Source organism: Athene cunicularia, assembly GCF_003259725.1.
Source record: "Athene cunicularia isolate RWA chromosome 10 unlocalized genomic scaffold, athCun1 chr10_part1, whole genome shotgun sequence".
NCBI lineage: Eukaryota > Metazoa > Chordata > Aves > Strigiformes > Strigidae > Athene > Athene cunicularia.
Genome location: NW_020799112.1, coordinates 12,020,910 through 12,048,779, shown reverse-complemented (window position 1 = coordinate 12,048,779; position 27,870 = coordinate 12,020,910). Strand labels below are relative to the sequence as shown.

The following is a 27,870-nucleotide window of genomic DNA, read 5'->3' as shown; positions in this document are numbered from 1 at the left end:
ATATGTGTCTTGGAAAAAAAATTATATCTTACCTGAAGAAATCTCTCCAGCATTACAAATTATGAACAGTCAGTTACAATTTTTAAGACCATACAGAGATTTTGCTGATTTCTGAAAGTGCAATTATGGTATAACTCTAAATTGTTTGGTGGCCTTGCCTCCAACTAAGCCTGGTTTTTTTCTGAATCCTTTGCATTGCTGAGTATTGCCTGCACCTTGCTCTAAGTCCTCTTGTTCAGGACCCTGTGAGTTTAGAGTCTGTGCTGCTGCTGTGTCATCTTTTTTTTCTGTGACATCTGCCACTTTCCCAACACCAGGAATGTATTCAATGCCCTGAAATTAGAACCAAGACAGAGGGAACACCAAATTATACAAAACCAACATAAACAGTGTCTTGATGCTAATATAAAATGTCTCTGTCAACCAAGGCCGCCATAAACATGCAAGGCAAGAAACTTAGCTGCACTGTTTGTATAGAACAGCTTCATTCCTGCTGCTCTGCCTGAGTTCCCAGAAGTGTCAGCATAAAGAAAACTGGGAGTACACGGAGCCTTGATCTGGCTGGGTGGGCTCTGAAGCCATGACCACAGCACAGAATGCAAGAGTGTGCACCACAGGGGCCAGTGCTGTCATAGCTCCCCCAGGAGACCTGTGTCTGAAGAAAACAAACTGATTTCATTGTGTGGCAACCAAAATGTGCTGGGGAAACAACCCCTACAGCTCTTTGTTTTGCTTCCACTCGTCTCTCCTTTTTCTTTATTACTTGAAAAAGCTTCATTACTGTGATTTGTTTTTTTCAGATACATGTAGCCCTTAACTAGGTTTAAGCTTCATTCAAACCTCTCAGCCTGTTTTAGGCCTCCATCCTGCAAAAAGCAGCTCAGTAGTGGAATAAAATAATTAGGACTGTAAGAAGCTTGGCTTACTCATTCTAAAGGTGTCACACTCAAGCCCCTGTATAGGCACAGAAGAAAATCAGGGTTCAGTTCAGAAAGTCATTGCATACACACACCTTGGAATTCACTGTATACCAGCTTAGTTACCATTCCCTTATCTCAGTGAGGATCAAACTACAGCATTCACTGAAAACTATCCTGTACAGTTTAGCCTTTCAAACTACTATAGCTATATGAATCAACTATATATATATAAAAAATATAGCTATGATTACCTACATAAACATATGGGTCAGTAGAAAAAACACCTATAGTTACCTGTGATAGTGTCTCATATTTAAATGTAACTACTTCAGTAAAAAGCAAAAAGGCCACCAATGAAAAAGTAAGTCATAAAATAGCAAAATAGTCACTGTACCTTATACATCTGCTCCACATCTGATTGTCTGGGTTTACTGGTTTGAGTAGTCTCCATACGAGAGCCCACTTCAGCCTCTGGAGAAATGAGGTGAATAGTTTTGCCCCAGAAAGAGATTTAAAAAAAAAAAATGTTAGCAGACTTCCACAGAAGCTTTCATTTAAAAAACACACCAGAAAAAAACTGCATAAATGCTACCTTCAACCCCTCTTGCCTTGCTTTTGTTAATTAACCAAACCAGGATGCCCAATGACACTACCACAAAAGACTAAGGGGAACAACAATACTAGAAACAAAATGTCTTTGGGTCTTTCTTAGCTTGAATATTCTGCTAAATAAATAATCCATTCATCTCTTACACAGAGAAAACCCATATCACTTCCTCTCTTTCAGAAAAGGCAGATACTCTGACCAGTTTAGGTAAAGAATTATAAGTAATCATTTGAAATTTAATTCTTGCTCAGTCTGCTTATTTTTTGCATTAGCTTCACATTTACATGTTTTATGTATATTACTAAACTACTTCAAAACAGCTTAGGTCCCTGCCTGGTAGATTTAGAAACTAGGAAAAAATCATGTTAAATGATTTCTGTTCCTCCAATCAGCCTCAGAAGAGAGATGTCACTGTGTTCCTGTTACTATTTGGTGGAAATAAATATTACCATTTTCCAAACAATAAGAATTAATTCAGAATGAACCATTGCAGCCATGTGTGACAACATACTAAAGACCTTTGTTTTTATAGATATATGTATACATACAGACAGAAATATGTGTGCATATATGTCTATGTATCTGTGCACACCCAAACTGAAGTATCAGTTGCAGTAAGCGGAGTGCTGCAGTTTACCTCTACTGCCACTAGATGCAGCCACACAACCTTGCAAAATTTAAAATTCTGACCTCAGGGTTACAGAAACCTTTTTTAGAATATCTATGATCGCAGAATTCTTACAATATTAATAGTATTCAATCCTGAGTACTGGGGGAAAAACATGTAATATGAGCAGAATTTTCAATTTTTCTTCTCAATATTTTTGTTCCAAAACAAAGCATTGCAAATGTCGACAGGGATCTAAGAAATCAGAACAAAATAAGACTTGTCTATTTGCATGGTTGTTGCCATAGATCCAGATTGAAGCTGACAATATTGAATTACATTGTGTTTCTCTTTCTACATTACAGAGTGAGGAGGAATGAAGCACTATGTTCCCAAGTGACCCCCTAAAGATAGAATCATAGAATCACAGAATAGTTTGAGTTGGAAGGGACCTTTAAAGGTTGTCTAGTCCAACCCCCCTGCAATGAGCAGGGACAACTTCAACTAAATCATGCTGCTCAATGCCCTGTCCAACCTGACCATGGATGTTTCCAGGGATGAGACATCTACCACACCTCTCCAGAGTTTCACCACCCTTACTGTAAAAAATTTTTTCCTTATATCTAGTCTAAATCTACCCTCTTTTAGTTTAAAACCACTACTCCTTGTCTTATCACAACATGTCCTGCTAAAAAGTTTATCCCCATCTCTCTTACAGGCCCCCTTTAAGCACTGGAAGGTCACTGTGAGGTCTCCCCAGAGCCTTCTCTTCTCCAGGCTGAACCCCCCAACTCTCTCAGCCTGTCCTCACAGGGGAGGTGCTCCAGCCCCCTGAGCATCTTCATGGCCTCCTCTGGACACACTCCAACAGGTCCACATCTTTCCTGTGCTGAGGACCCCAGAGCTGGATCCAGCACTGCAGGTAGGGTCTCACAAGAGCGGAGCAGAGGGGGAGAATCCCCTCCCTTGACCTGCTGGCCACATTTCTCTTCGTGCAGACGAGGACATGGTTGGATTTCTGGGCTGTGAGTGCACAGTGCTGGCTTATAGTCAGTTTTCCATCCACTAATACCCCCAAGTCGTTCTCCACTGCAGGACCTTGTACTTGGCCTTGCTGAACTTCATGAGGTTCACACAGGCCTGCTTCTCGAGCTTGTCCGGGTCCCTCTAGATGGCATCTCATCCCTCAGGCATGCCAACTGCACCAGTCAGCTTGGTGTCAACTGCAGACTTGCAGAAGATCTAAATGACTTTGTGTGTATGGAACACGTAAGTGCACAACTCCAGTGGTTTCCATTCTATGCCACATCATTTTCCTCTCTGTGTCTCTGGAAACACAAGCTTCTCTTTACGTGTATGGTAAGCAGCACACTAGGTCAGATGATAAAGGACTCCTGCACTCAGAAAATGTTTCTGCTTTATCTACTATGAACAGATAGCATGAAGCCCTGGAAAATTCTCTTGTTATATCCTCACCAGCTATCAGACAGAGCTATGCAAGAGTAATGCTGCCTTTAGCACAAAGCAAAACCAGGGGAACTCTCCCCTAGCAAATTCTAGCAGGCATTATCTGTCCTGTACTCTCACTTTGTATTTCCCTGGGTGCATAATATGCACAGCACTGGGATAATACAAGCACAAGAAGCACACGAGTAGATTCCATATGTAAGATAGATACAATAAATGTATTACACACAGTTTTAAATACTGGGTTTGTAGTGGGTTGATTTTCTACCGAAGATGGATGAACTAAAGCCTGTTAAGCACATTCAGTGTAAAGGAAAGTGATGCCCAGTGAGCTGTGCGCCTGAGTGGAGAACATAATTTAAAACGCAGATTTTATTATGCATTTTAGTGCCAAATACACTTGTTTCTGCTCCCTTTCACTATAAAGACCACACTGCAATTCACAGTCCTTATAAATGTACAAAACCCCTCTTCCCCCATTCCTGGTTTATACTTTCCCTCCTTCCTCTTTTTGTAGATATGAGGCATCTCATTTATGTGCAGAACTGGCCAAGGCAGTTCCCAGGCCTTGCGTGTATTTTTACTGACAGCCACTATGGTGGAATTATATTTACCCATGTTTTGGTCATTTCTCTTTGCTTGTTTGTTATTGTACAAGATGACAAAACAAAGAAAGAAAAAAAAAAGTGTACTGCTTCCAGAATCCGCTTTGTGTTTGGATCATAGTTCTCTTCAATTGCCATTAATAATCTGAATTTAGCAAGATGGATTAAAGGAAAGAGCAACATCAGGTTTTGTTGGTTTAAAGCATGAAGAACATAAATATAATGGCTTCAGAGGAACCCAGCCTAGGGCTAAACTCTGACTTAACTCTCCTGTGGGGTACTGTAGACAAGATGAAACGCAATGTCTCAGCTGAAGGTCCCCAAGCCAATACAAAGCGGGATAGATGTGGGAAGTCACGGGAGCAATTTGCTCTGCAGCACTCCTGGCTGCACTTCCAGAAAAAGGCAATGTGCCCTTCTTTTGGAACCTAATGCTTATCACAGCTTGTGTGCATGCAGCAGAGGAGCCTGTCTGGATCCCCAAGCCAGCTGAACAGATTACATCAACAAGATGCCCATATGAACTGTCAAAAGGTTTTCCTACTCTGTCGCTATCTTTTGTGAAGTAACTAGAAAATGCTCCCAGCAAGAAGGATTTACCCTGTAGGAGAGTATTCTGAATCTTCCAAAAGCCATAATGAAAATGTTTGTGTTTCTATCCAAGAATGGTATTGGCAGCAAATTTAAGGTAATTAAACACATTGCCCATTGGCCATACAAATTTCTTCTTTGTAATGATTTCAGGGAAACAAACCCCTCTCTATAACCCAGACATTGTGTTGTGCAACAGGAATTTTTGGGGCTAACTTCTACCCTGCTGTAAGTGCACTGCAATGGGAGTTACAGCAACTTTATGCCAAGATTGTGCTTTGTTCAGTATCTCTCAGATGCTCTGTAGTTCAATTTCATTACCTCATAATTTCTAAGAATTGTCCTGTTTACTGGGAAAAAAAACAGTGGACTGCACACTCAGTAGTTTCTCAATGTGCAAACAGAGAAGCCATCTATCTATTATCACTACCTAACTCTTGATTTTATTTCTTATCTTTATATAACTAACATGGCCAAGTTCACACTGTTTATTTTAACTCACTTCCTGAAGGGGATGACTCCATCTGAATTTTTAACCAGATATTCGCTCGCTGGCTCCAATCTCCTGGTGCTTCCACCTCCCACAGTCGCTTCTGCTCCTCAGGATAAGTCTGCAAGAATTTCTGGCAAACTGAATAAGAGAAATCAAGGGGTAAAAGCATGAATGAGTGAAAAGTACAGTGGATGAGGGAGTGTATTCTATCCCAGAAATGCTCTCAGACCTGCTTTCATTAGTTCCTTTGGAAATCTTTTCTTCTCTCTTCTCCTTTTTTTTTTCTTTTAGCCGGGGTTTTTAGGAAATGTCTATGTGGAATGACCTGAACAGGCACGAGTGAATCCTGTTCATCTGCTTCCTTGTGAGCACAGAAATACAGAACTTGAAATGACTTACTGAGCCACCTTCTTCTGGCACTGCATCACAGAACTATCTCCAGACACTTAGCAGGCTTTAGATTAACTGCAGTGTGGGTTTTTTCACCCTCACTACTCTGAAATGAAAGGTGCTTCAGTATCTTCCAGCTTGAACCATTAAGAATGATACTCTGATTTCTGTTTACAAACAAAACCTTTGTATCAGTTTGCTGCACTTGGCCCAATAACACCCTCCATTTTACTACTGCTACCCTATACTCCATTGCTGGGGTTCATTTACTTTTTTGAGTGTGGAAAGCAGGAAATAGGAAGAACAGGGGTACCTGTGTCAGATATAGTGCCTTCAGAAAGCACAGTCCCACTGATTCCTATCACTGTGCACGCTGAACATTAATATAATTTGGATAAGCAATCAAATTTAAGTTTGTTTATGTTCTCAAACTCAAATTTGTCTGCTTTAGAGGTTTCCTTAGGATGTCTGCAGAGCCAAGAGCAGGTTTATGTTGTAACACAAATAGTTAAAAAAATTTAAAGGGGATTTTTAAACTTTCCTTAACCGCCATTCTGTCAGTTCCATCAACCATACTAAGACAGCAATCTGTAAACAACAAAATTGTTTTCATGCTCTCCTCTGTCCATTGTAGTTCCTCATACTACAGAATGGGTAATTTATCTTCAACATTCAGTTGACTTTAACAATGAGATGTTGAAACAAAACCCCTAATTCTGGTATGTAAACAGTTGCCTTACAGTAATGAGCATATTGGTGTCATTAATTTTATCCAAGGATATCCAAACTGAATTAATCATTTCAATAAAAGCTACTGAAAGTAACACATATGCCACAATAGAGATATCTGCTAAAATGCTTTTTACTTCTTTTTGGGCCTCTATAGCACATTAAATAACATGCTAGTGAAAACTGTACATTTAGTACAGAGATTTAGAGTCAAAGTTTGCATTCTTTTGTCAAAGTATGAGATTGTGGCTCCAATTAAATTAAAAATAGGCAGTGACTTCAATATACCCAAAATGTAACTTACAGCATTAGTATTTTTATAAGGCTTAGAAAACCTAAATAGAACACAATACAAGTCAAATTTATTCACTGTAAGCTCTAAACTTAATTGAGATGAAAGCATAGTCTTGCAATATATCGCTAGCGTTAACACATAAAAAATGCAGCTTTCTGATCCATAGTGTCTACATCATTCATGCCTGCCATAGGAAAGATGGATGTTACTGGGAGAAGAGAAAGAATGTAGTCAGTACTACTCCTTTCTGAATTTAGAAACTCCTGGATTACGTTTGCATACACTGGGGTACATTTGTATACATTCAATGGCACACACTGATCACAAGGAAGAACAGATAAAGTTTTGCTGACACTTACTAGGAAATGGCTGTAAAGTCATAAGTCAACAGAAACATCTCCCAAAAAAATGATGGTAAAGACTGTATGCCATACAGAGAGCAACTTTAGGACAAAATGCTTTTCTAAAGATAACAGTTTTATAAATAATGTGAGCACAGATATTTCTGTAAATTTTACTAGCAAAACCAGAACTTCACAGAGAAGGCTATCTTTTAAAAGTGCCGAATGTTCAAAGACAGTCAATACAAAACAAGTACTGATGTGACTGGATGAATGAGCAGAGCCTAGGTATATGGCCTATTAAATCTAATTTCTTACAAATGCAGTATCTACAAGAGCATTACGTGCATAGTGTAGGCTTGACAACATCTTAGGATTCTTTTCCCTCCGGTGTCAAATAAAATGTATAAGTCACTGTCAAGGGCAATGACATATTTCTATTTCTAAGACAGAGTGAGATAAGAATGCAAAATATCAAACAGGCAATATGAGTTTTATGTTTCTTATTGTCTTACATAAATAATGGCCTACCTTTCTACAGGAAATTCCAGATGTCTCAAGGAAAGTAACCAGTTGCACGCTAACAACAGTTCAGTTCAGACAAGTGCACTGAACTCTTATACAGTTAAGAAAATCCTACCAAACCATGTTGAAATTTATACATTATACATGACCCTTACCTAACATTTCCACATCAAACGATTTACCTTGATACATGGCAGCAGAAATAGGACAGCTGATCCCCAAGGCATCCTCAGCCATGAAAGACTGACAGAAATCATGCAGCATTTTCATCCCTAGGCCACCTCTTCTATACTTTCTCCGGACAAATATAGTATCCAAAACTGGCAGCATGTAACACTGACTGGTTGTACCATCACACAGGCTCCCTGAAAACAGACAGGAAAAAATACATGAATTTGAAAACAAAATCTGTATGGCTGCACTAACTAACCAATTTCTGTATGATTCTAGCCGTAAATATTGCCCTGATACCTTTCCACAGGCTATGAAGATCATCCCAACTGCAGTACATTTGCATAGACAGTAAAACACTTTCCAGAAGGAAGATTTGTGCTATCGAACTGAGAGGATCTGCTTAACATGTGGTTTCCAGGTCTCACCATAGTATTTTCCAGACTCAAATTCTTCATAATTAGATCATTTAGGTACACAGGCAACATATATAGGAAGGTTCACTGAAAAAATATAACTGGCAATAGCCAGAGAGGTATAATATTCTGAATGTAATCTCAACATATTCCTTTAGCTTTTGGCTCCTATGGTAAATCACCCCACAAACTCTTTTTATGAAATACACTGAACCACACAATCTAAACTCTCAGAAGGTCCAAGCTGCCTGATGCAGCTGGGCAGTGGAGAAGGCTTCCAGAGTAAACTCCCAATATTGTTTAAGTTAACAATTTCATAATGACTGCAGGGAGAAGAGAGAGGCTCTCTTGGCCTCTGCATACATTGCTGTTGTGCCTTCCCAAATGGTATGATAATACTCTTAAGTATGAAACTTGACTAGTCCCATCATTTACACCTCCTTTCTGACTTTTACTGGTCAGAAAGTTATACAACCCTTTTATTGCATATTCAGTCTTTGATCTCCTAGTTCAGTAAATTCCATAAACAACTGTACAAAAGAATATTTCTCTCTTTCAGTTATCTGTCAACACATACCCAGAAGTATTTTGTTGGTAAGACAACCACACAAAAAGTGTTGAGGTTGCGCCACCTGAAACTGGAAACAGATCCCTAACTGCTCACGCCCGCAGTGTCTCTGGGCCAGAAGAAGGGAAGTCCCTTCAGAAAACAGAGCAGAAGCTGGGCAGCCCCAACAACCCAGCACATAACAGGGAGGCAAATGACTTCCCAAAGAGGAAGAACCATGTCTGACAAAGCACCGAGTAGAATCTAAGCGATAGCTAAACTCACGGCAGCAACTCAGGTTCAACCTTACACTGCAGCACACAAAGTCACACCTCTGTAGGAAGATGAGACATTAATTAAGGCATTTGGGTATAAAGCCATAAACAACTGAGTGTGCATTTTAAGAAAGCACTGCAAGCACTCCTTTGTAAGTCACTTGATTTCTACTGAGTGGTAATTTATCACACATGTATGTGCTTCTAGTTCATTGCTTGAACTGCTACTATCAGTGTTAACTAAGGTTTTTACTCAAGGACGGTCCTTGCTAATGAACACATCAAGTCTGCCACTTGAAATCATAGGGACATGACATAATGCTCTACATGTAGACAAAATACAGACTCAAGTATAAGCCTCCAAACTTTTAAAACCCAGTTCTTGGTGAAAACTGTCCAAAAAAATTAGAACCAAGGTATTTATTTTGCTATCACATATGGTAAACTCAAACTGGAGTCAAGAGAATATTGATCAAGAACAGATATTCAGGGTCCAAAATTTGAATGTACACCCTAAACAACTTAGGGACTTATTGAAGGAGGTACATTAGCAATTCACTGTAAAGCTTCTGTTCAGCACAGAATACCATGAGAATAGAACCTCAAACTACTTGACAGCATAAGCATTCATCCCTGAAATGAATGGCCAACTACCTACATATATGATAAAGTCACCATAGAAACATCTTGCTGATTTATTTTCATTTTTAGAAAATATTTATAAAGATTTTATGCTGTTTCTATCTGGGTACATGGCAGTTTAAATAGAAATAAATATCCAGGCCTTTATAACAGGAAAAGATTACATTTTCTTTGTTGCCTAAACTTCATTAAGACCTTCCCAGTTTTCTTTCTTACCACTTACTAGTGTACCACTCAGTCTAGTTTTCAGTGTCCTGAGGCACAAAACTTTCATCACTTCACTAAGACCTGTTTCACAGATCTCCTATTGAATGGCTGTTCTTAAATTTCAGTGCAAGGCTTACTTAATAGATCCTTTTTTCTTTATCACATGCCCATAGCTATCTTAAACTGAGGTCTACTGCCGTTCCTTGAATTGGTGTCTAATACCTTTTGCTGATAGTCGCCTGGCCTGACTTTGATTACTCTCTTTTCTAGGATGTCAATTCAGCAAAGCATACATGACTATGTTTAATTTAATTCTAGACCCAGATTTGTCAAGGCTGTAGCTCTCCACTTAGCAAGAATCCACATCACACATACTCAGCCATACAACAAGAGTATGTAGCTACATAACCAATCCATTCACATCAAGGCTTGGTCCACCCCTGCTTAATCAAAGTACATGCTTAACTCCAAACACATGTTCAAGCACATTGTCAGAAAAGGATGGCTTGCGGTGGTGTTTATAACCTTTCAATATTTGTAACACATGATGGGTAGTTACTCTTCTTTCATGAGCCAAAAAATTGAGTATATCCCCAGTCCCATTGTTAGCTGCCAGCCGAACAGAGATGTTGGATTCCAGCAGTGTTGCACCATACGTTCTAAGAAAGGGACAAACTTTTCCTCATGAAGTCAATAACTTTATGAATTTCTGCATGTTCCAAGTGTCCTTATAAGTTTATTATTATCTCATATAGTCTGTCTCCGATAAATCCTGATGAGACTGCTGTGCAGCCATCCCAGGAGCTGAGTGATTTATATCTGTGCTCCTGATATTGTGCTGAGAAGATGACAAAAACTTGTAGTGTCTAAAGGCACTGTAAATAAAGAAAACATGAAGCCATTCTTCACCTTGTCCTTGATAAACATATTAGAGGAGTCATAGCCCAGAGCCATTTGAAATAAAATAAACAAACAAACAAACCTTTGGAACAAAGGCCACTTTGTCTCCAGTTCCCATCCAAGAGCAAAGAGGTTACCGTAAGTTAATGGTGGCCCAGAGGTGACCTGTAGGCTCTCACACATTTGGTTCAGAGGTTTCTTTTGTTGTTGAAACACACAAACAGACTAAGTTTTGAGGTGAGGGAGGAGACAGGGAAAATAAGGGCATTGGCGATGGAGATGGAAGTATTCATACAGTCTGCCCTTTGAAAGCCTTTGATCTGCTTGGTTAGGTCACGAGTGCCAAATGACCAACTTATGAGCCAGCAAAATGGTAAACAGATATTACAAGGGCAGGAAAGCAGACAGCCATTAGCATTCCCAAAGAGCCACAAACCAGAAAAAAAAACAATCCAGTCCCCACATCCAACAGACCCAAACAAAACAAGGTTGTGCATACTGACTATTTCCCTGCTGAACAAGTTGGCTTGGCCCACACATGTTTGGACAGGCCTTAAGCAGGCTGTGTGCTTGTGTAGAGGGTGGGGAATATTTCTGCTGAATAGAACCCAAGGTCAACCCATTGTGTGAGTTTGTATGTGAGAAGGGGAACAAAGGTTCTGGCTTCAATAAAATTAAATGAATTCATGTCTTGACTGGTATGTAGTCATTTAATTTTTATTACAGCCAGAACCTTCAGTCTGCCTCAGAAATGCACATTAAAAATATTATTACTAGAAAACAGAGGGACACAAAAGCAATTATCCAACAAGATTTCAACTAATTGTCTGTCAGGTTAACTTCAATTCTGATTTAATATAATTTTTGTAAAAGAAATGTATGTAATCAGTGAAAAATAAATCCTATTATCTTTTTAGGGATCTATTTCTAGAGAATACCACCTGGGCCACCAAAGTATTAACAATAAATTTGCAAAGGCTTGTATGAAGAAAGGTGGCAAATGGATTTTAGCTTGAGTAGCCACTTCCAAAGACTATCTCTAAGGCTCAGGGGTAGAAAAAGCAGAGCCTGAGCCAGGGCTGCTTTGACGTCTACCTTATATCAGCTTAGAGTTGTTGCAGCCAGGTGTTCCCAAACTGTGATTTGTGGACCATCTCTAAAGAATGAATGAGAAGCCAACAATGCATTTACTCCTGGTTCAACTGCGTGTTTTACAGACTTCTCAGAGGATCCAATTTTGCTAAGGCTGGTTTGACTCACATCACAGAGAACACTATCTTGCTCCACACTTCTACCACTAAGGTTTGACAAGAGGGACACAGAAAGCTTGGGAAGGGATAAGCTTTGACAATCTAACTCCTTTGCTTTTTGTACCACAGACAGCTTGGTCCACAACTGGGCAGGTCCTATATGTTATAGTAACAGCAACACATAACAGCAGAGAAAAAAAGCTGGATATAAAATGGAGTTTTGTTTTGTTTTATTCTTAAAGGGACTAAGACATTCCTGTCTCATAGCATTTTCCAACTTATTTATTTGCATTATGAATCTTCTACACTAGCCTAACATTTAGGTGAAGGTGGTTAAAGTCCATTTGCAGTAATTACTAGTCCTCAGTAAATAAAAAAGAAATACTTTCAGGGGATTACATGTCTTATTGCACAAAAAAAATAGTGTCAGTAACCATGGCCATTAATCCTACATCACTACACAAAACACATTCTTCTTGAGGTTTTCACACAGATTTAGGGCATGCCAAGAAAAAAAAAATCTGAAAGAAATACTTAAAAGAATGTAAAACAGATCTCAAAGCCAAAATATCTATATGAAGGCTTTCTGCAAAATATTTCATTTTCAGGTTGCTGTCTGTAAAGAAAGGGACGGGGAACTGTCATTTCCTGTTGTACCTCTAAGTAGCTACATTCATAAGGTCTAACTCCTCAGCTGTCTAATATAGAAGCCACTGACATAGATAAAATTGGAGACATTTATCTTGACACGTGACAAAGCGTCTTATCAGCCTCATTAGTGGCTTAGTACTTCTCATCAATCTTTAGTATACCCAGTGGTAAATGCTGCATGCCTGTCATTGGACAGGAATAGGCACATACCAGAGAGGCTATGGTGATGATCTGTGTAGTCATGAATAAATTTTGTTTTAATAAAGGTGTCTAATGCTCACGAAAAGTGATAGCCTTGAAGAACGAGCCTTCTGTTTATCTACACAACAGGTGCAGGATGGTCAGTTTCAGTACTTGCCAAATTGTCTCAAAACCTTGACTTGCAGTTACTGCATCTCTGAGCAAGGCGGGTGCTCAAGACCATCTGTCTCTCTTTAGCTAGACTATCAAAAGAGAACCAGCTAAGCATGTTCATAAGATGGATGGATGTGTGGAACTGGACCAAAATTACAAAGTTCACTTTGTACAGGCCACCTAGGAACTGGCAAATAGAAATGACTTTACAATATTGCCAAGACAGTTAATTGGAATCACTGGAGTCCACTGAAAATTTAGTTTGCAGAACAGCATACTAAATCTGTAGCAAAGATAGAGCAGACTCTTTCCTCCTTGGTCACCATTTCTACGATTCACTTAGATGACTTAAGTTTGAAATAGCCATACTCCACAGATCTGTTCTGGTTTATTTGGTTCCACTGAAGCCTGTTTTTTGTCATACTGTAGGTAATGAAAAACTCACAAATGAGAAATACAGTTGAATTCAACATCAGCATGGAGAGTCTCAATTACCTAGTGAAGAAAATAAAACTATAAAGAATGGCCAGGTAATTGCAGAGCATGGAAATAAAGGGAATCACATGATGGGCACAGAGGAAAATAAATTCTTCCTAGGACCAGAAGCTGTAACAGAAGTCCAGCATAATATAAAGTCCTGTACTTAAAGCTGCCCTTACTAACTGTTCTGACCAGAACAATAAAAGCAAAAAGAACTTACGTTATGATAAAAAGTAGAAAAGTTTTTTTTAAAAAAATCTAAAACAACCATGTGAAAAGCCTGTTTTGGGCCTAATAAATCCATGCCTCTTCTAGAAAGTAGAGAGAATAGGATCAGCCAGAGCATGGCTAGTATGAAATTGAAGTCAAAGAACTTCAGAAAGAGGAATTATTTTCTAAATGCATACACCAAATAGCAAAAAGGGGCAAAAACAATCAACTTCAAGCTTCCCGAAAAGGCTTTGGCAAAAGACTACAGTAATTTGCAACACAGGCCAAAAACTAACAAATATAGCTGCCCAGAGAAGAAAACCACTGGCAACAAAAGACAGATGCTGACAGAGCTGGACTTGAAGAATTTGTATTTTATGTGGACCTAGTTTAAAACCAAACTGTGACTCTCAACTTACTCAGAAACAGTTTCAACTTGGCCAATACTCCACCCATAACAGACTACTGTGCAAATTTATTTTACTGAAGCATGAATCATTACAGCCCATACAAGTGTTCCTTTCCAAAAGCTTTGCTCAGAAATATTTATGGACTTAAAGGAAAATGTACTATGGGAAATGAAGTGTTTGCCAACTACAAAGCAGTTCATCTGCATATTTGCAGACATACAAGATTCCTTTATCATAGGCTGAGACTTGATTCATTGCTGATAGTACAGTAGCACTGTACCAGCACAGGGGTGTACAAGTTACACCTCAGTGCAAATAAGGATTTTGCACATCCTAAGGCAGCAGAATTGCAGAACATCTCTTATTGTTGCTGGCCTTTGAGACTCTAAGAGAAAGCACCTTCAGATTCTCCTGTGGAATCAAAAGCAATCCCTATTTGTGCAGCTCTCAAGCTGCTTCTTGTTCTCCCCTTTTGGACAGGTGGCTACAAATTACTGACTTGGACAATACATTTATCTCCAAAGATACCAACTTCTCTACATTCAAGCTGCTGGTATCGAGATGAGACCCACAAATCTTAAACACAGACTGGTAACAGCTTTTACATGGGGGTACGTACTCAGCTGCATACCTGGAGTTATTCTAATGAAGCTTTTTCCACTATAGACTGGTTAATAGCAATGTACCTGCATTATTACAAACTATTTAATAAAGACTTTCACTAAAGCTTACACTGATGCAAATATCCCTCAAGGACCAAAAGACATTTTGTTTGTTTTCTATGTTAGTTAATCAATTAATGATGAAATCAATTAATTGTCATCCTTTAAACTAGGTGTACCCCAACTGGATAAAGCATTCCAGGACTGATCTAGTGCATGCACCTTCCTCTACACAACCCAGGGTTACGCATCCAAGGATATTGCCCCTTCTCGCCACCAGCCACTCCTATTACTCCGGTTTTCCACTGTGAACTATATCCCATTTTTCAGATATCATTCTTTCCAGGATGCAGTCATCCATTCTGTGGGTAGGCCCTGCATTCTTTGTTCCTAGATGTACAACCTTCTACTTGGCTGCGTTAAACCCTATTTTATTGGAATAATCCAGTACCTCAGATCACTCAGTGTAACTGAGAAGAGAGTTTGGAGCCATCATGTTTCAATGAAAATAATATGGATGGCTTCCAAATTCATGGAAGGTTTGTTCCCCAGATTCATTCTGAGATAGATTTGATATAAAAATGTAAATAAGAGCCAGGATTATTTACACTGAAAGATAAACAAAAGGATTACATTTCTAGCTATTGGGAACCAATGGAAATATGTCTCTAAAATGACCTTACCTTTCATCTTGACCGAGTAAAAGGCAACAGCCTCACCATTTCTCCAGAGTATCTTGGCACACTCAGTGGCAGAATGAGGTAGAAAGAACGCATCATTAGCTGAACTCCCTTCCAGCATTCCAAAAATAATGTAGTTCAGAACAAAGAGGACAATCCTTTCTCTGAATGTCTGGACCTTAGAGAACAAACAAAACCAGACCAAAGAAAAATGAAACAGAGAATAGTATTTTGCATTTCATAACAGGCTTCAAAATTAAAAGGGCCTGGGAAGGAGTAGGTCAGAAAGCATGTACACTTAATTTGGGGAAAATACCTCATGAATTGGTTCAGATAGAATAACAAAACCAGTTTTTCCCAGTGTTCCACCCTTTTTCCAGAGGGCATAGAATAATTTAATAACAATTTATAAAGCTTGACATATCTCCTGTTGTCACACAGAGGAAATCTAAAGCAATAGGAAAAGAAGTATCTTGATCATAAGTCACAGCAAACTAGTCACAGATCTGGAAACAGGATCAAAGCAATCTAATCCTACCCAAAAGTGAAATAAAGACGGGATTCACTGTGTTATTCTGGTCACCTCTCCCCTATTACCTGTTTTGCCACAGCATCAAAGAGCTTTAGTGGGTCAGGACCCTACTGAGTTACACTCTGTACAAAACAGAGAATAAATACAGGCTGTCCCAAGCAGTTTATAATCTAGGTGTAACATGAACAATTAGGTTTTATGCTGTGTTTCTTACTAGACAACCAACAGGACAGAGATAGAGAAATATAAAGGAACAAGATCATACTGGTCATCAATGTAAAAAGTGGTGCCAACAGGCTTTATATGAGTGCTGAAAAAGAAAACGATAGTTTCTACAGATAATGACAATTTACCTCTTAGCAACGAGCTAGAAGGGGCAAGTTTTCCGTTTTCAGATATTTTTTCATTCTCTGTTGATACAGCAGATACTTGAAAGCCTGAAGGCCTGTGCTTCTGCTCCAAGTTCTATCTTGCAAGCAGTTGTATCTCAAAATCCCTTCAGTTCAGTTACCCACAAAAAGCCTACTTAATTCAGTGAATAATTAAACTCTATGTATGGCAGATATTAGGGAAAAACAATACAGGATCAGAAAAATTAAGGATCAAAGCTGGACACAGAGGGTTGTGTAGGAAACAGAACTGACTTAATAGCCTCATGGCAACACAAAGCTCACATGCAGTAGGCAATCTGACTTAGTTGAAAACGGACTACAGGCTACCCAAATCTCTCAAAGTACAAAAAAGTAGTTGTATTCTATTAAGATAGATTATTTGGAAAAAGAATTACAGATATAGAAACTATTAAATAACAATTTCATTACATTAACACAATATAACCATTATCCAAGGCAAAAAAAAAACCATAACTAGCTACATAGGACATTGCTCCAAATGGTAGGAACACCTCCCATCAGACACTCAGTCAAGCAACACTAATGTGAAGAGTTACTGCTAATGTAGTAATTTACTTTATCTGATTATTCCTTTAGTAGGCAGTGAGGCTAAACTAAAAACAAAACAAAATAAATCCCACAGATGAATCATAAATTGCATGCATGAAATTGTTTAGAGAGGGTAATGTCCATGCCACTGTGCAACAGGAGAGATGTGAAGTGCTTGGTGAGCCACACAGCCCAGATCCCACAGGTTATAAAGCATGAGCTATAGGAGGCCAGAGGCAGTTATATGTGATTGTTCTAGCTGGGAAATTCCAGGGTAAAGGCAATTGTTTAAAATAGCATCCTTACCGAAATTAGCCCATCTCTAGAAGGATCAGCTGTCTTTACTACATCTTCAACAGGCCACCAACGTTGGTCCAGATAAACTGCCAAAACTACAAAAAGAAAAAGACAGGGAACACATTACCTGCAAATAAATACAAAGTTAGTTCCGAATCTTTCCACAAACAGCTTCAGATCTACTTCTCCCTCCAGCTGTCTCCAGTTTGATCTGCTGTGAGACAGCAGAGCATCAACTGCATTTCAGTTTCACATCCGTGTCCCTTGATATCTAATTTTCAGTACCACACTAGACAGCAGGTGAACATAATTTTTCTCAGGAATTGATCTGATTTTGGTGTGACAACCTATGTGCCTTATGAATAAAGCACTTCCTCCATAATATCTGTTCAGTAGCATGTAAGTTTGAGTGGCATTTGGGACAGAGAGAGCTAAAGATTACATTTCTGAAGTTTCTTTCAGACTTCCCCCTGTCCACATGCACACATGCCCATATTTGCATTGTACAAGTCAAACACAGAAGTTCTCATATCCACTTTATCAAATAACTTTTCAGCTGCCGATGTGACTGGTTATCTGTACCTTTAGAGTGGAGACTCCTAATCTCTGCATGGACAGATACCTACAGAAGTTCAAACGCATACAGAGAGTTTCTATCAACAAAGGTCAGACATATGCACACATAAGTAAGATGCACTTTGCCCTGATGTAGAAGTGTGTGACCAACCTACACGTAAGTCAAGTCCTTGTGTAGGTGCTATGCAAAACCACACCCCACTTCTTCCCATCCTTCCTGAATTTTTCACATATGCAGAAACAAGTATTTAAACCCTACTCCTACATGTTCATCTACAGAATTCATTGCCTGCCATTAGATTTACAAGAGAAAGACTGAAGCAGCAAGTGACGCTGAAATTGCTGCCAAGCCCTGTTCAGAAGAAGTTTTAACATTGGGTCATTTCAAGGGATACAGAATAGATTTTAAGGGTTTAGATCAGGTTTTAGAATAAACACATAAATTTGATCATTTATGACCACCCACACATCAAGCAGCAAATATTTCAGCAAAAAGAACTCTATTATCCTTACAGTGGTGACAGCCACTATTTCAGGATTGCTCAAGAACACCGTTATCTTCACTTTCTTCAAATAGGGCAGCTAGTACCCCTATTTTTAGACAAAAAGACAAAATATAATATAGGAAGTGTGTTGCAAAGAACAACATGGAGTTCACACCTCTCAAGTCCTAAGAGAGTGCACTGTCCACTGGTTTTCTAAGCTACTCAACTAGGGACAAACACAAGAAAGTTAAAAAACATCTCTGACTTAGAGATAAATTCACACACAAGGAAGTGAAATGGCTTTAGAGGATTCAACATTTACCTCCTTTAGCCTCAGGTTATACAAATGTCACTGATGTGCATAGGTTTCCCTTTTTTGCTTCAGCCTCTGCCAGCTCCCACTGGCTCTAAGGCTGGAGATTCCGCTTAGCTAACTTATATTTCAAATAAATTACTAAAGCATGTGCCAAAAAGCTTTGTGTACTGGGTTAACAATGAAGAAAGTATTGCACGCAAGGGCAGATGCCTGTTTATAGCACCAGATTCAACTCATTAAATATTATTCACTTACTTGCATGGGAGTTTCATACTCTTTCTGTGATGGATTCAATCTGTTCCCTCAATCCCTTCACTCTGCTTTCAAATGCAGGCAGGCACTGCTCCATTACACATCCATGAAACATGCAGCTACAAAGGGAGCTGAGTCAGACAAAGGGGACATAATGGGCCAAACGCTGACTTTAATGGCAGCTGCACAGAGGTTTGGCACATAGTTCAGACACATACAACACACATAGTAAAGGTCAGAAAAGTTTTTAAAATCTTTGAGGAAAATAGGAAGATGCATAACCGTGTTCCAAGGAGCTACTTTTATAGAACATTTACTGTGCTATTCAATAATTTAAATGTGTGGAAGGGAACGCTAGTTGACATAGCAACTGTCACATCACATTACTTGAGCAACCTTATCTATATGGATGCCTTCCTTGAAGGAAAAACATTTCTCCAGATTTCACACAAACATATGTACTTTGCTTTTTGTTATAATTTTTCAAGTCAACATCTGGTCCGCAGTTAAATCCATCCATGCTTCCCCATATTCTCATTTTCATTTTATAATCAACTTTGAGGAACACTATTTCAAATGCAAACATGTTTTGTGAGACCACATGTTCCTTCACTCTCCTTTCCCACTCTTGTTGCTCTTTCCAAGACATTCAGTTATGTTCACCTGATCATAAGAGATCAAGTTATAGCACACAGTAAGTTACACGTGGCACCTGCACCCTGTGAATCATGATGTACATGATTACAATGATCTTGCAATTACAAGACTCGATGTGCTTGATCTTACAATTGCAAGACTAGGTGAAAAGGATCAAGTCCAATACATTTCACATCACAATTAATAAAGTATATATATGCTTAGTTGGGTGACTTGCCCTGTAAGCTAAACCTCAGTACTTTCATCACTTGAAGTCAGACAGACATATTCACAGTGTTGCAAGAAGCTGAGAGCCTCTGAAGCCTCTGATTCCATACCACTATGGGTATTTGGAATACATACTGAAAAATACTGAGTTGAATTAGGCACTAAGCATAATGCAATTGTGATTATGAAATGTCTCCCTTTGCTAGGCAAACATGGATCCCTTCCCAACCCAGGCCTGGATTATATTTTTACTTTCTAGGCTATGCTGGCCAAATGTTCCCACACTGATGTGCAACTATTTGAATGAAATGTGCACATCAGGACTCTACACACAGAGTAAAGCAGAAAAATGAAAACAACATCCAGCTTGGTATTTCTTTTCCCCTAGCCTTCATCTGAATTGCTGAAACGCATCCCTCAGTCACAAACTGAATTAAAGTCAATACTATACATGAGAGATGTCATTTGAGTTCATTTAATAGATATAGAATGTACCAGTTCTTTATTTTAGATAAAGTCATCTTTACCTTAATTTTGGCAGTATTTCAGACTGATGACATACCTGCAGAGGCCACTTTTGCCAGATTTCCACCTTAGAAGGAGAATGGTAAATTACCCCAACAGCAAGTTCCATGCAACCAAGCCTAGGTCACCTCTGAGATCCTACATTAAACTGCATTCTGCAACATTGACACACCCTAAATATCTCTGTCCCCCAGTTCCTTATCCTTAAAATGGAGTAAGAGCATCTCTCTCCTAAGAGTCTTATCAAAATAAATACATTAAAGCTTGGGAGGCATGCAGATACTGCAGTAATGGCAGCCATTCGAGTATCTAAGATATCTTTCCTGCAACCAATTACATTTTCTTCTACAATTCAAGTTTTACTCAATGATTTGTTGCAAATGTCTTGTGATAAATGTTCCATGGCATCTAACAGCTATTGTAAATTATTATATACAGCATACAGAAAATGCCACAATAGGGTATGTTTATTTAGTGTTATAAAGATGTTAATCACCCACGCTACGCTCTGTAAGCCCTTACAACACAATTTACATTCTCATAAAAATATCTGTACAGATATACTAACAAAACAGAACCCTCAGCCCATCAAAAATAAATTAAAAATGCTCCCAACCAAGACCAAGTCCTGTGGAAAAGCTACCGTACCCATTTTCTCTTGGAAATATGCAGGTCATTTCAGACCACAAGCTACACGTCACTTCTGGACAACCCACCTGATCAAGATGATCAGATATAAATCTCAGTGTTGGAATCAACCCCTCTTTAACCTATGTTTAAGAATTAAATGCCATCAAACTTTAAATATCTTCCCAGGCAAACTTGTTGTTAGGCTGCTAAATCCAGGATTTTTCCAGAGTTTTAATTATTAGAATTTCAAACATATATTATTAGATTGACAATATTTTCTTCAGGAATTGTAGGAAAATAAGTATATTGTAGTTAATATTATTTCATAAGCATTATATACATAATTTTATCTATACAATACTTAACCATTATAGATGTAAACACAAAGGAAGCTGAAAGAAATCCCATCACATATAAACATAAGACATACAAGGTATACAGCTTTCTCGCTGAGATGAAGGTACTGCCCAGGTATGTGGTTAACCCCAGCAATTGTCAAGGCTTGATACAGAGTTCATTTTAGGGAAGAAGGGATGCTGAGAAGCCACCAGGAGCAAAGCTGGAGATATGACAGAGAAGCTGAAGGAACTGATGGTGTCAGGGATAGAGCTGGAGAAGAGAACCAGTAAATGGAAAAGGCTCTGGTTGGGGTTTTGGCAGTCACCAGTCAGCAGAACCACCAAAGCAGAGGAAGGTTGTGGCTCTCGGGAGCAATATGATATGGTCTCAGAGCATCATGTGAGCAGTGGCAGAACCAAATAATAAGGATTTTAACGCTTCTTGCTCCTTCATTATCCACACCAGGAACTGAGAAGTACACAACTAAACATGCCCTACACACTTATTATCTGCCTCTTCTACTCTGTTTCCAGTTGCTTCTCAGTAAAGCACCTCTACCCCAGCATATCCTGGAACACCCCTGGCTGCCTTCCCCCACTGGACTTCAGAAATGTCCAAATTAATTGCAAGAGGAAAAATCAGTGGGTCATGTTTGCATTAGCAAGACTAACACTAACAAAACTGAATTCACAGAGCAAAACATACGGTGCAGATAATCTGATGCTCACAGATTCTAAACTGGTGCTGAAAACTATAAGGCCATTAGAGGTTGGGGTACATCAGTATGCTTCTGGAGTGCATCCTCTAATTTCATTTTATCCAAAAGTAATCCACTTCACACACTCTGAGACTGCTCCTTGATACTAACTGAAGCACAGTAAGTGGGGACAACCAGGAAACTTGCTTCTAAGAGCACTCCTGGTGTGAAGTAAAACTAAAATGCAGACATACCAGACAGCACATCAGAAAGAGAAAAGATCAACTACAGCAAGATTGTTTGCTTCACCCATCTGGATGAAACTCAAGTTCACAAGAAAAATGTAAAGCTCAAGGGAAGAAAAAAAATCATGCAACCTGTTTAGTGTTTTTAACTTTCTGTCTGTGTCCTTAAGAAATGATGACTGAGTTAATAAATACTGATTTTCTCTGAAGGAATTGGTTTTGAAACAATTTGATCTGTTCCACTGGTCAGAACAAAAGGTCATATAGGTAAGCAAATCCAGATGGACTTGCCACATTAACACAGTCTGCTGCCTTAAGAGTCAATTCCAAACCTGTTGAACTGTGGGACAAATATCTGGACAAAATACTTCAAATGTATATATCCATATGTATAGGTATGCATACACATTTACACACACCCCAGCAGACTTCAGAGGACTAATGAAAATTTATTAAAACTCATCTAAAGAAAAAAAATCACATCAGTCAAATTTGATGCGTGTAGGAAGGCTGGCCACATGTTTATAGTGTATAAAATCCAGAAACAAAGAACTTCCAGTAAAATCCTTTAAATCATACTTTTAAATGGAATTATTAAAAGCCAGGTGATGAAGGCCTTACTTAAATAACTAGACTTACTGATCTCTGTGAGATTGTTTCTGTGACTATGGGCTGGTGACTCAAGCTAAAATTTTGCAAGGGGGTCACAGTAGTCACTCAGTCTGTTTATAATATAATAAGGAGTTTTATTCTGCCAGGTTTAAGCTCTTAAGGTAGATAGCTATCATATAATTTAGGGTCCAATGTGGACTTGTTTGACTTGTTCCTGTGGGAAATAATTTTTTCCTTGTGTACGTATATGTCATTAATACTTGCTGTTCCTAACACTATTAGATCATTTAACTGACGATTTGTGCTAAATGCACTCCTTTCACCTGCATTTATTTAATAATTCTTTTTTTCTTTCATTGTAGCTGTTACAGACCCCCATTCCTCTTGTGAGCCTAAATTAAGTTAATACTGTTTTCACTACATTCCTTTGAGCATAGCCACTAGGTATGCACAACTGCACTCAGAGAGCAAGTTTGGCCTCTAGTGCAGATACACTTCTCTCCTTTACCACACCAGTGCCTGTCTCTCTTCAGAAAAATGCTAATAGAATATATAAATTAATGTCAGAAAAGTAATTCTATATCAGTAGTTTTAGAGGGACCAGAAAGTCTTTTAACTAACTATACTTGCAACTTGGAAAGTCTCCTACCTTAAACTATGTGAATCACAACCCATTAGCAAACATTCAATTGAAATCATATGTAAAAGGAGCTGGAAAACTTTACAAGAGTTCACCTCTAACCACAGATGATTTTAATCTGTTTTTTGTTCTTATGAAGACATTTCCTGGTTACAGGGTTTGGACTGAACAATGAATACTTAGTTACACTAATATTACTGTTCTAGGAGTGTAAGACTGTTACCTGACACACTTGAGAACTGAGCAGGGTGCTAAACTTCTTCACCTTGTCTTTATTGTATTACTAAGAATACTGGCTATTAAAGCCTTTCAGGCATAATTTATAGCTTATATTAAAAAAAAAAAAAAAAAAAAAAAAAAAAAAAAAAAGCGTGTTTTTAATGACAGATGTCATTAGTTTGCTGCCACATTTGGAAGCTGAAAGTTTAAGAGGTTTCATGTGTTCTGTATTCCCTAAGTGACACAACTGGTCAATGCATAGATTCCTGTCTTTGTTGTAGATGTTCCAAAACTTCTATAGCCCACTGCTCCACAACAGCTCCAGCACCCTTCATTTAATCTAGGTGGGTCCCAGCCTGTGCTTCTGGTACTCCTCAGCTTGGTGTCAAGTTTCCCATTAATGACAGTGGTATTAAGAGTTGTTACTTATTTCACATCTGTATTTTTCCATATTCCGTAGTCAAAGACACTTGCCTAAGTGAGTAAGGATGAAGAAATCAGGCTGTGTCTGAAGATACTACAATCCTGATAGCAGGAAGGTAAGATTTAGATACAATTATTGATAAAATCTTAATAACCTGTTGATACTCTAAGCAGTGACTCATGAAACAGAAACACCAGTAAGCACATGCTGACTTCTACTGCCTGTAACACAATTGTAGTGTATCCCTGTCAGGCTGACACATGGTTGTAATGGGAAAACACCAACATTACTAGCAGTAAGCAAGGCAAACCTGGTAAAATTTAAAGAATATCTTGGGAGAACTGCCAAATAAAATGGATTTAGCTCAATTCCTGAGTACGGTCTCACCCCAAATTTACCCCTCACACATCAGTATTGGAAATAGGAAGCAATTGAACCTAGGACTGAAGAAGATATAATAAAATAAAAATAATATGAATAAGAATCATTAAGACCTATTATAATTTCACATATATATTTGCTCTTGTTTAAGGATTTCAGAATTCTATCCAAACTATAATGCATTAAATTTCACATCATTCTGAATTAGAAAAATATTACCCCATTGAACAAACTCAGAAAGAATAACAGATTTACCCAAGGTGATTTTTCAGCTACCAGCAGGTCTATGCATAGAATTTAAAAGCCCTGATTGTCAATCCTCCCTTCTAATCAGTAGTGCAGCAACACAAATCCCTGACAGGCAAGCTGAATCCACTTCATATTCAAAACAAAACCAAGAATATTTAAATATATAAGCAAGCAGACCATCTTAAAAGTAAAGAAAGTACAACTACTCAAATTTCAAAATATTTTGACCAATTCTAACCTGTCTCTTTATCCTTTGGATCAGTTAACAGCAACATTTTGCAAGTAGAATTATTTCGGAAGAGAGGAACAAAACGCACACAGGAATCTTCAAGTTTAACCTAAAAAACAAACAATCCCTGTAGCTGTTTGTACTGCAAAGCTCCCGAAAAGTTTTTCATGTATTAGATACACTTATGATATGTTTTACTAATGTGCATGGTGTAAGTTTAGCACAACACCCTCTCAGTCCCGAACTTCAAGGCACTGAAACATACATAATGTTCTAATATTATCAGTAAGTAATGTTAATTTAAAAGAAATCAAGCTACCAAAGTTAGCAAAGACCTTAATGCCGACTTACTATGATTAGTAAATAACCTGGCTTTGAACACTGTTACATGCAGACAAATGGTGTTATGAAAGGCCAGACACATCAAATAAAAACAAATACAACTTGCACTTCTTACAGCATCGTCCAGCTGAGTACTTGTGGTGTTTTGCAAACAATGAATTAAGCCTCAGGGTACAGGGAGTATCAAAGCACTAGGGCAGTGCCTGGGCAGTTTATCTGTGAGGCACAGGGAGGGTAGATAATTGGCACAAGGTGGTTATGTTGAAGGCAAAGCTAAAATCAAAATGCAGCTCTCAAGCTCTCAAGTCTTAGACTAAACTTCTAAATGATGTGACACATAAACACAAAATTACTGTGCTCAAACAGCTCTATATGCATAGAGATGACGATTTCCATATGAATATTGCAAATGCTCTCGTGTAAGTTTAGGTACAGGCAAAGAGCGTGCATAATTTAGCACAGTATGTACTGTACTTTCAAAAATCTGGTCCATTGTGTATGTGTGGGTGTGCCTCTCTCTCTAATTGCACCCATTTGTCAGTTTGCTATGAAACTCAAATCAGTCATGTGATACATTTAATATTTCTTGGTGCATGGAAGGAGTAGTATGAATATGGATTATTCAAGATAACAACTTTAAGTTGAAACCAGTGTTCACTAGTTTATGAGTGCCAGAATCCTGGGATCATCTATGCAAACACTGGACTCAAGGAAAAAAAAATGAAAACTGCCTGAAATCTGTATTCGTGAGCTTCTGAAATCTCGGTATGTTCTGGGGATTCAGTCGTTCTTTGCATGCTTCAGATATAACAGCATCGATGCCATTACGGCACCTGGGTGCATTACTGTAATGAAAAGGCCAGTACTGTTTCCAATACTGCTATGATTGTTGTTTTGTTTTATAAGATAATGCGCACTTTCACAGGTGCTAACAACATCAGCATGAGCCAAGCATAGCTCTCTGTGAACGCTGCCAATGTGCTCCCACCCCGACTTGCAATAATCCTTGCTATTTGTGTGCTGAATGCTTGACCAAAGACCATGCCATACCAAAAAGAAGTTCTGTGACCCGAGCAAGTGAGCTGACAGCCACTTAACACTTGCTAAATAATTATTCACGGTTGCCAGTCTTGCCACTTGAAACCTGCTTTAATTAAAAAAAAAAAAAAAAAAAAAAAAAAAAAAAAAAAAAAAAAAAGGCTGGTAACTGCAGCCGTTATTCAAACACCAAAATTCTCATCCTTCAGATTGTAGGTATATAATAGAGATGGTTAACTGAGACGTTGACTGGGGATGGGAGCTTTACCTTATTACATTTAATTCATTCTTAATTACAAAATATCAACATTCTTTGAACTATTTGTGACAGAGTATAAGGAAAAATACATCAAGAACATTACCATTACTTATGCCCTTGACTAGCTGTCTGACTGCAGATTAGATTAGACCTGAATTAAATGAATGCAAAGAGAAATGTGTTGCTATGAGACTCAAATCAGTCATGTGATATAGTTAAGGTCTGATGACAAGCCACAAAATCAAGACAGTTTCAAAAATCAAAAGCTAGAAGTCCACCTTTAACTGATCTCACTGTGTCTAGCTATTATTGCAGGAATACACGCAGCATTGCCTGGGATTTTAACTTACCCTCCTTTCTAATGGAACAGCAAATGAGCCTCTAAAACTACAACCAGGCATGAAAGGCTGAGGTAAGGACACAAAAGTCCTACATTTGGGGATCTTTGCATTTTCAGGTTTGTTTGTATTTAACCCTACATGGTCCACTAGAGGGCATTAAAAGAGTATTTAAAGCTAGTTACATTCACGACTCAAAGATGAAGCTACCCACCTGAAACAGCGTTTTTCTGGAAACTACTGCATATTATTTTCCTAAACTGTAGAAAACCCACCATATTCCAAACATTTCAACTAATCTACTTATCGGCTGGATGGTATAATAACAGGTAGCCCAGCACACCTTTTATGATCTAGAAAATACTCCGAATGAAAGGTTTCATAGGTGACTGAGGTTAGAATTTTTAACAGGCCTGCTCAGTCATCTCCAATGCAATCCCTCCAGGTGGCTCAGGAATGGACCCTAAAACATTGGCGCCTACAGTATTTATAGCATCTATCAATCACATCTGATCAGAATTCCTTTGGGAGGACCCATATTCAAAATTATCAGTGTAAGTATTGGAAAGAATGGAAGCAAAATTCTGTACAGGCAGACAACAGAGCTGTGCCATGGTATAAATGTATATTTATACCATTTTGATTCAGTCCTGTAAGGAGGCAAGTCAAGATGTAAAGATCAGCTAAGTACTTCAAACCCTCATGCACACTCAGAGGGTTTTAGACTTGTAGTCTAAGCTTATCTCTCATTTGCAGCATGCAAACCGTTTGAAATAATGCAGAATTTACTGTTTTGGAGAGATTTGTAATCTGGCCACACCAGTTTACCCCTGTTCAGAGACTATGAGCACAACCATCAAACTAGTTTGCAAGTGTCTAACTGACGGTATGAAAAACATCAGCCTACTACCTCTTCTCGTCCAGGGATTGACAAAACATCAGAAGTGGATGATGATTTCTTCAAGAGTTTTTCATGGTATGTTTCAGCATCTACTTGCAGAACCTCTGGATCTCC

At 38.5% G+C, this 27,870-nt stretch overlaps 1 protein-coding gene across 1 annotated transcript; it reads right to left on the bottom strand.

Annotated features, from left to right (window-relative positions):
• Window positions 1-27,870, bottom strand: FAM169B (family with sequence similarity 169 member B). Its single transcript, XM_026856448.1, has 8 exons — window positions 27,766-27,870; window positions 24,888-24,987; window positions 17,205-17,290; window positions 15,429-15,603; window positions 7,753-7,935; window positions 5,300-5,428; window positions 1,315-1,391; window positions 1-333 (listed from the first exon to the last, which is right to left on the bottom strand). The coding sequence occupies exons 2-8, from the start codon at window positions 24,922-24,924 to the stop codon at window positions 124-126; spliced, it is 897 nt and encodes a 298-aa protein (XP_026712249.1). The 5' UTR covers window positions 24,925-24,987; window positions 27,766-27,870; the 3' UTR covers window positions 1-123.

What these genes read in the sequence shown, in the direction of transcription:
- FAM169B (XM_026856448.1), bottom strand. Translation starts at nt 24,924, where the DNA reads ATGTTGCTGTTAACTGATCCAAAGGATAAAGAGACAG. An exon ending in CTAGAGATGGGCTAATTTCG is followed by an intron (nt 15,604 to 17,204) that starts GTAAGGATGCTA and finishes TTGTTCTCTAAG; the next exon opens with GTCCAGACATTCAGAGAAAG. An exon ending in TTCTGCTGCCATGTATCAAG is followed by an intron (nt 5,429 to 7,752) that starts GTAAATCGTTTG and finishes TCTCTTATTCAG; the next exon opens with TTTGCCAGAAATTCTTGCAG.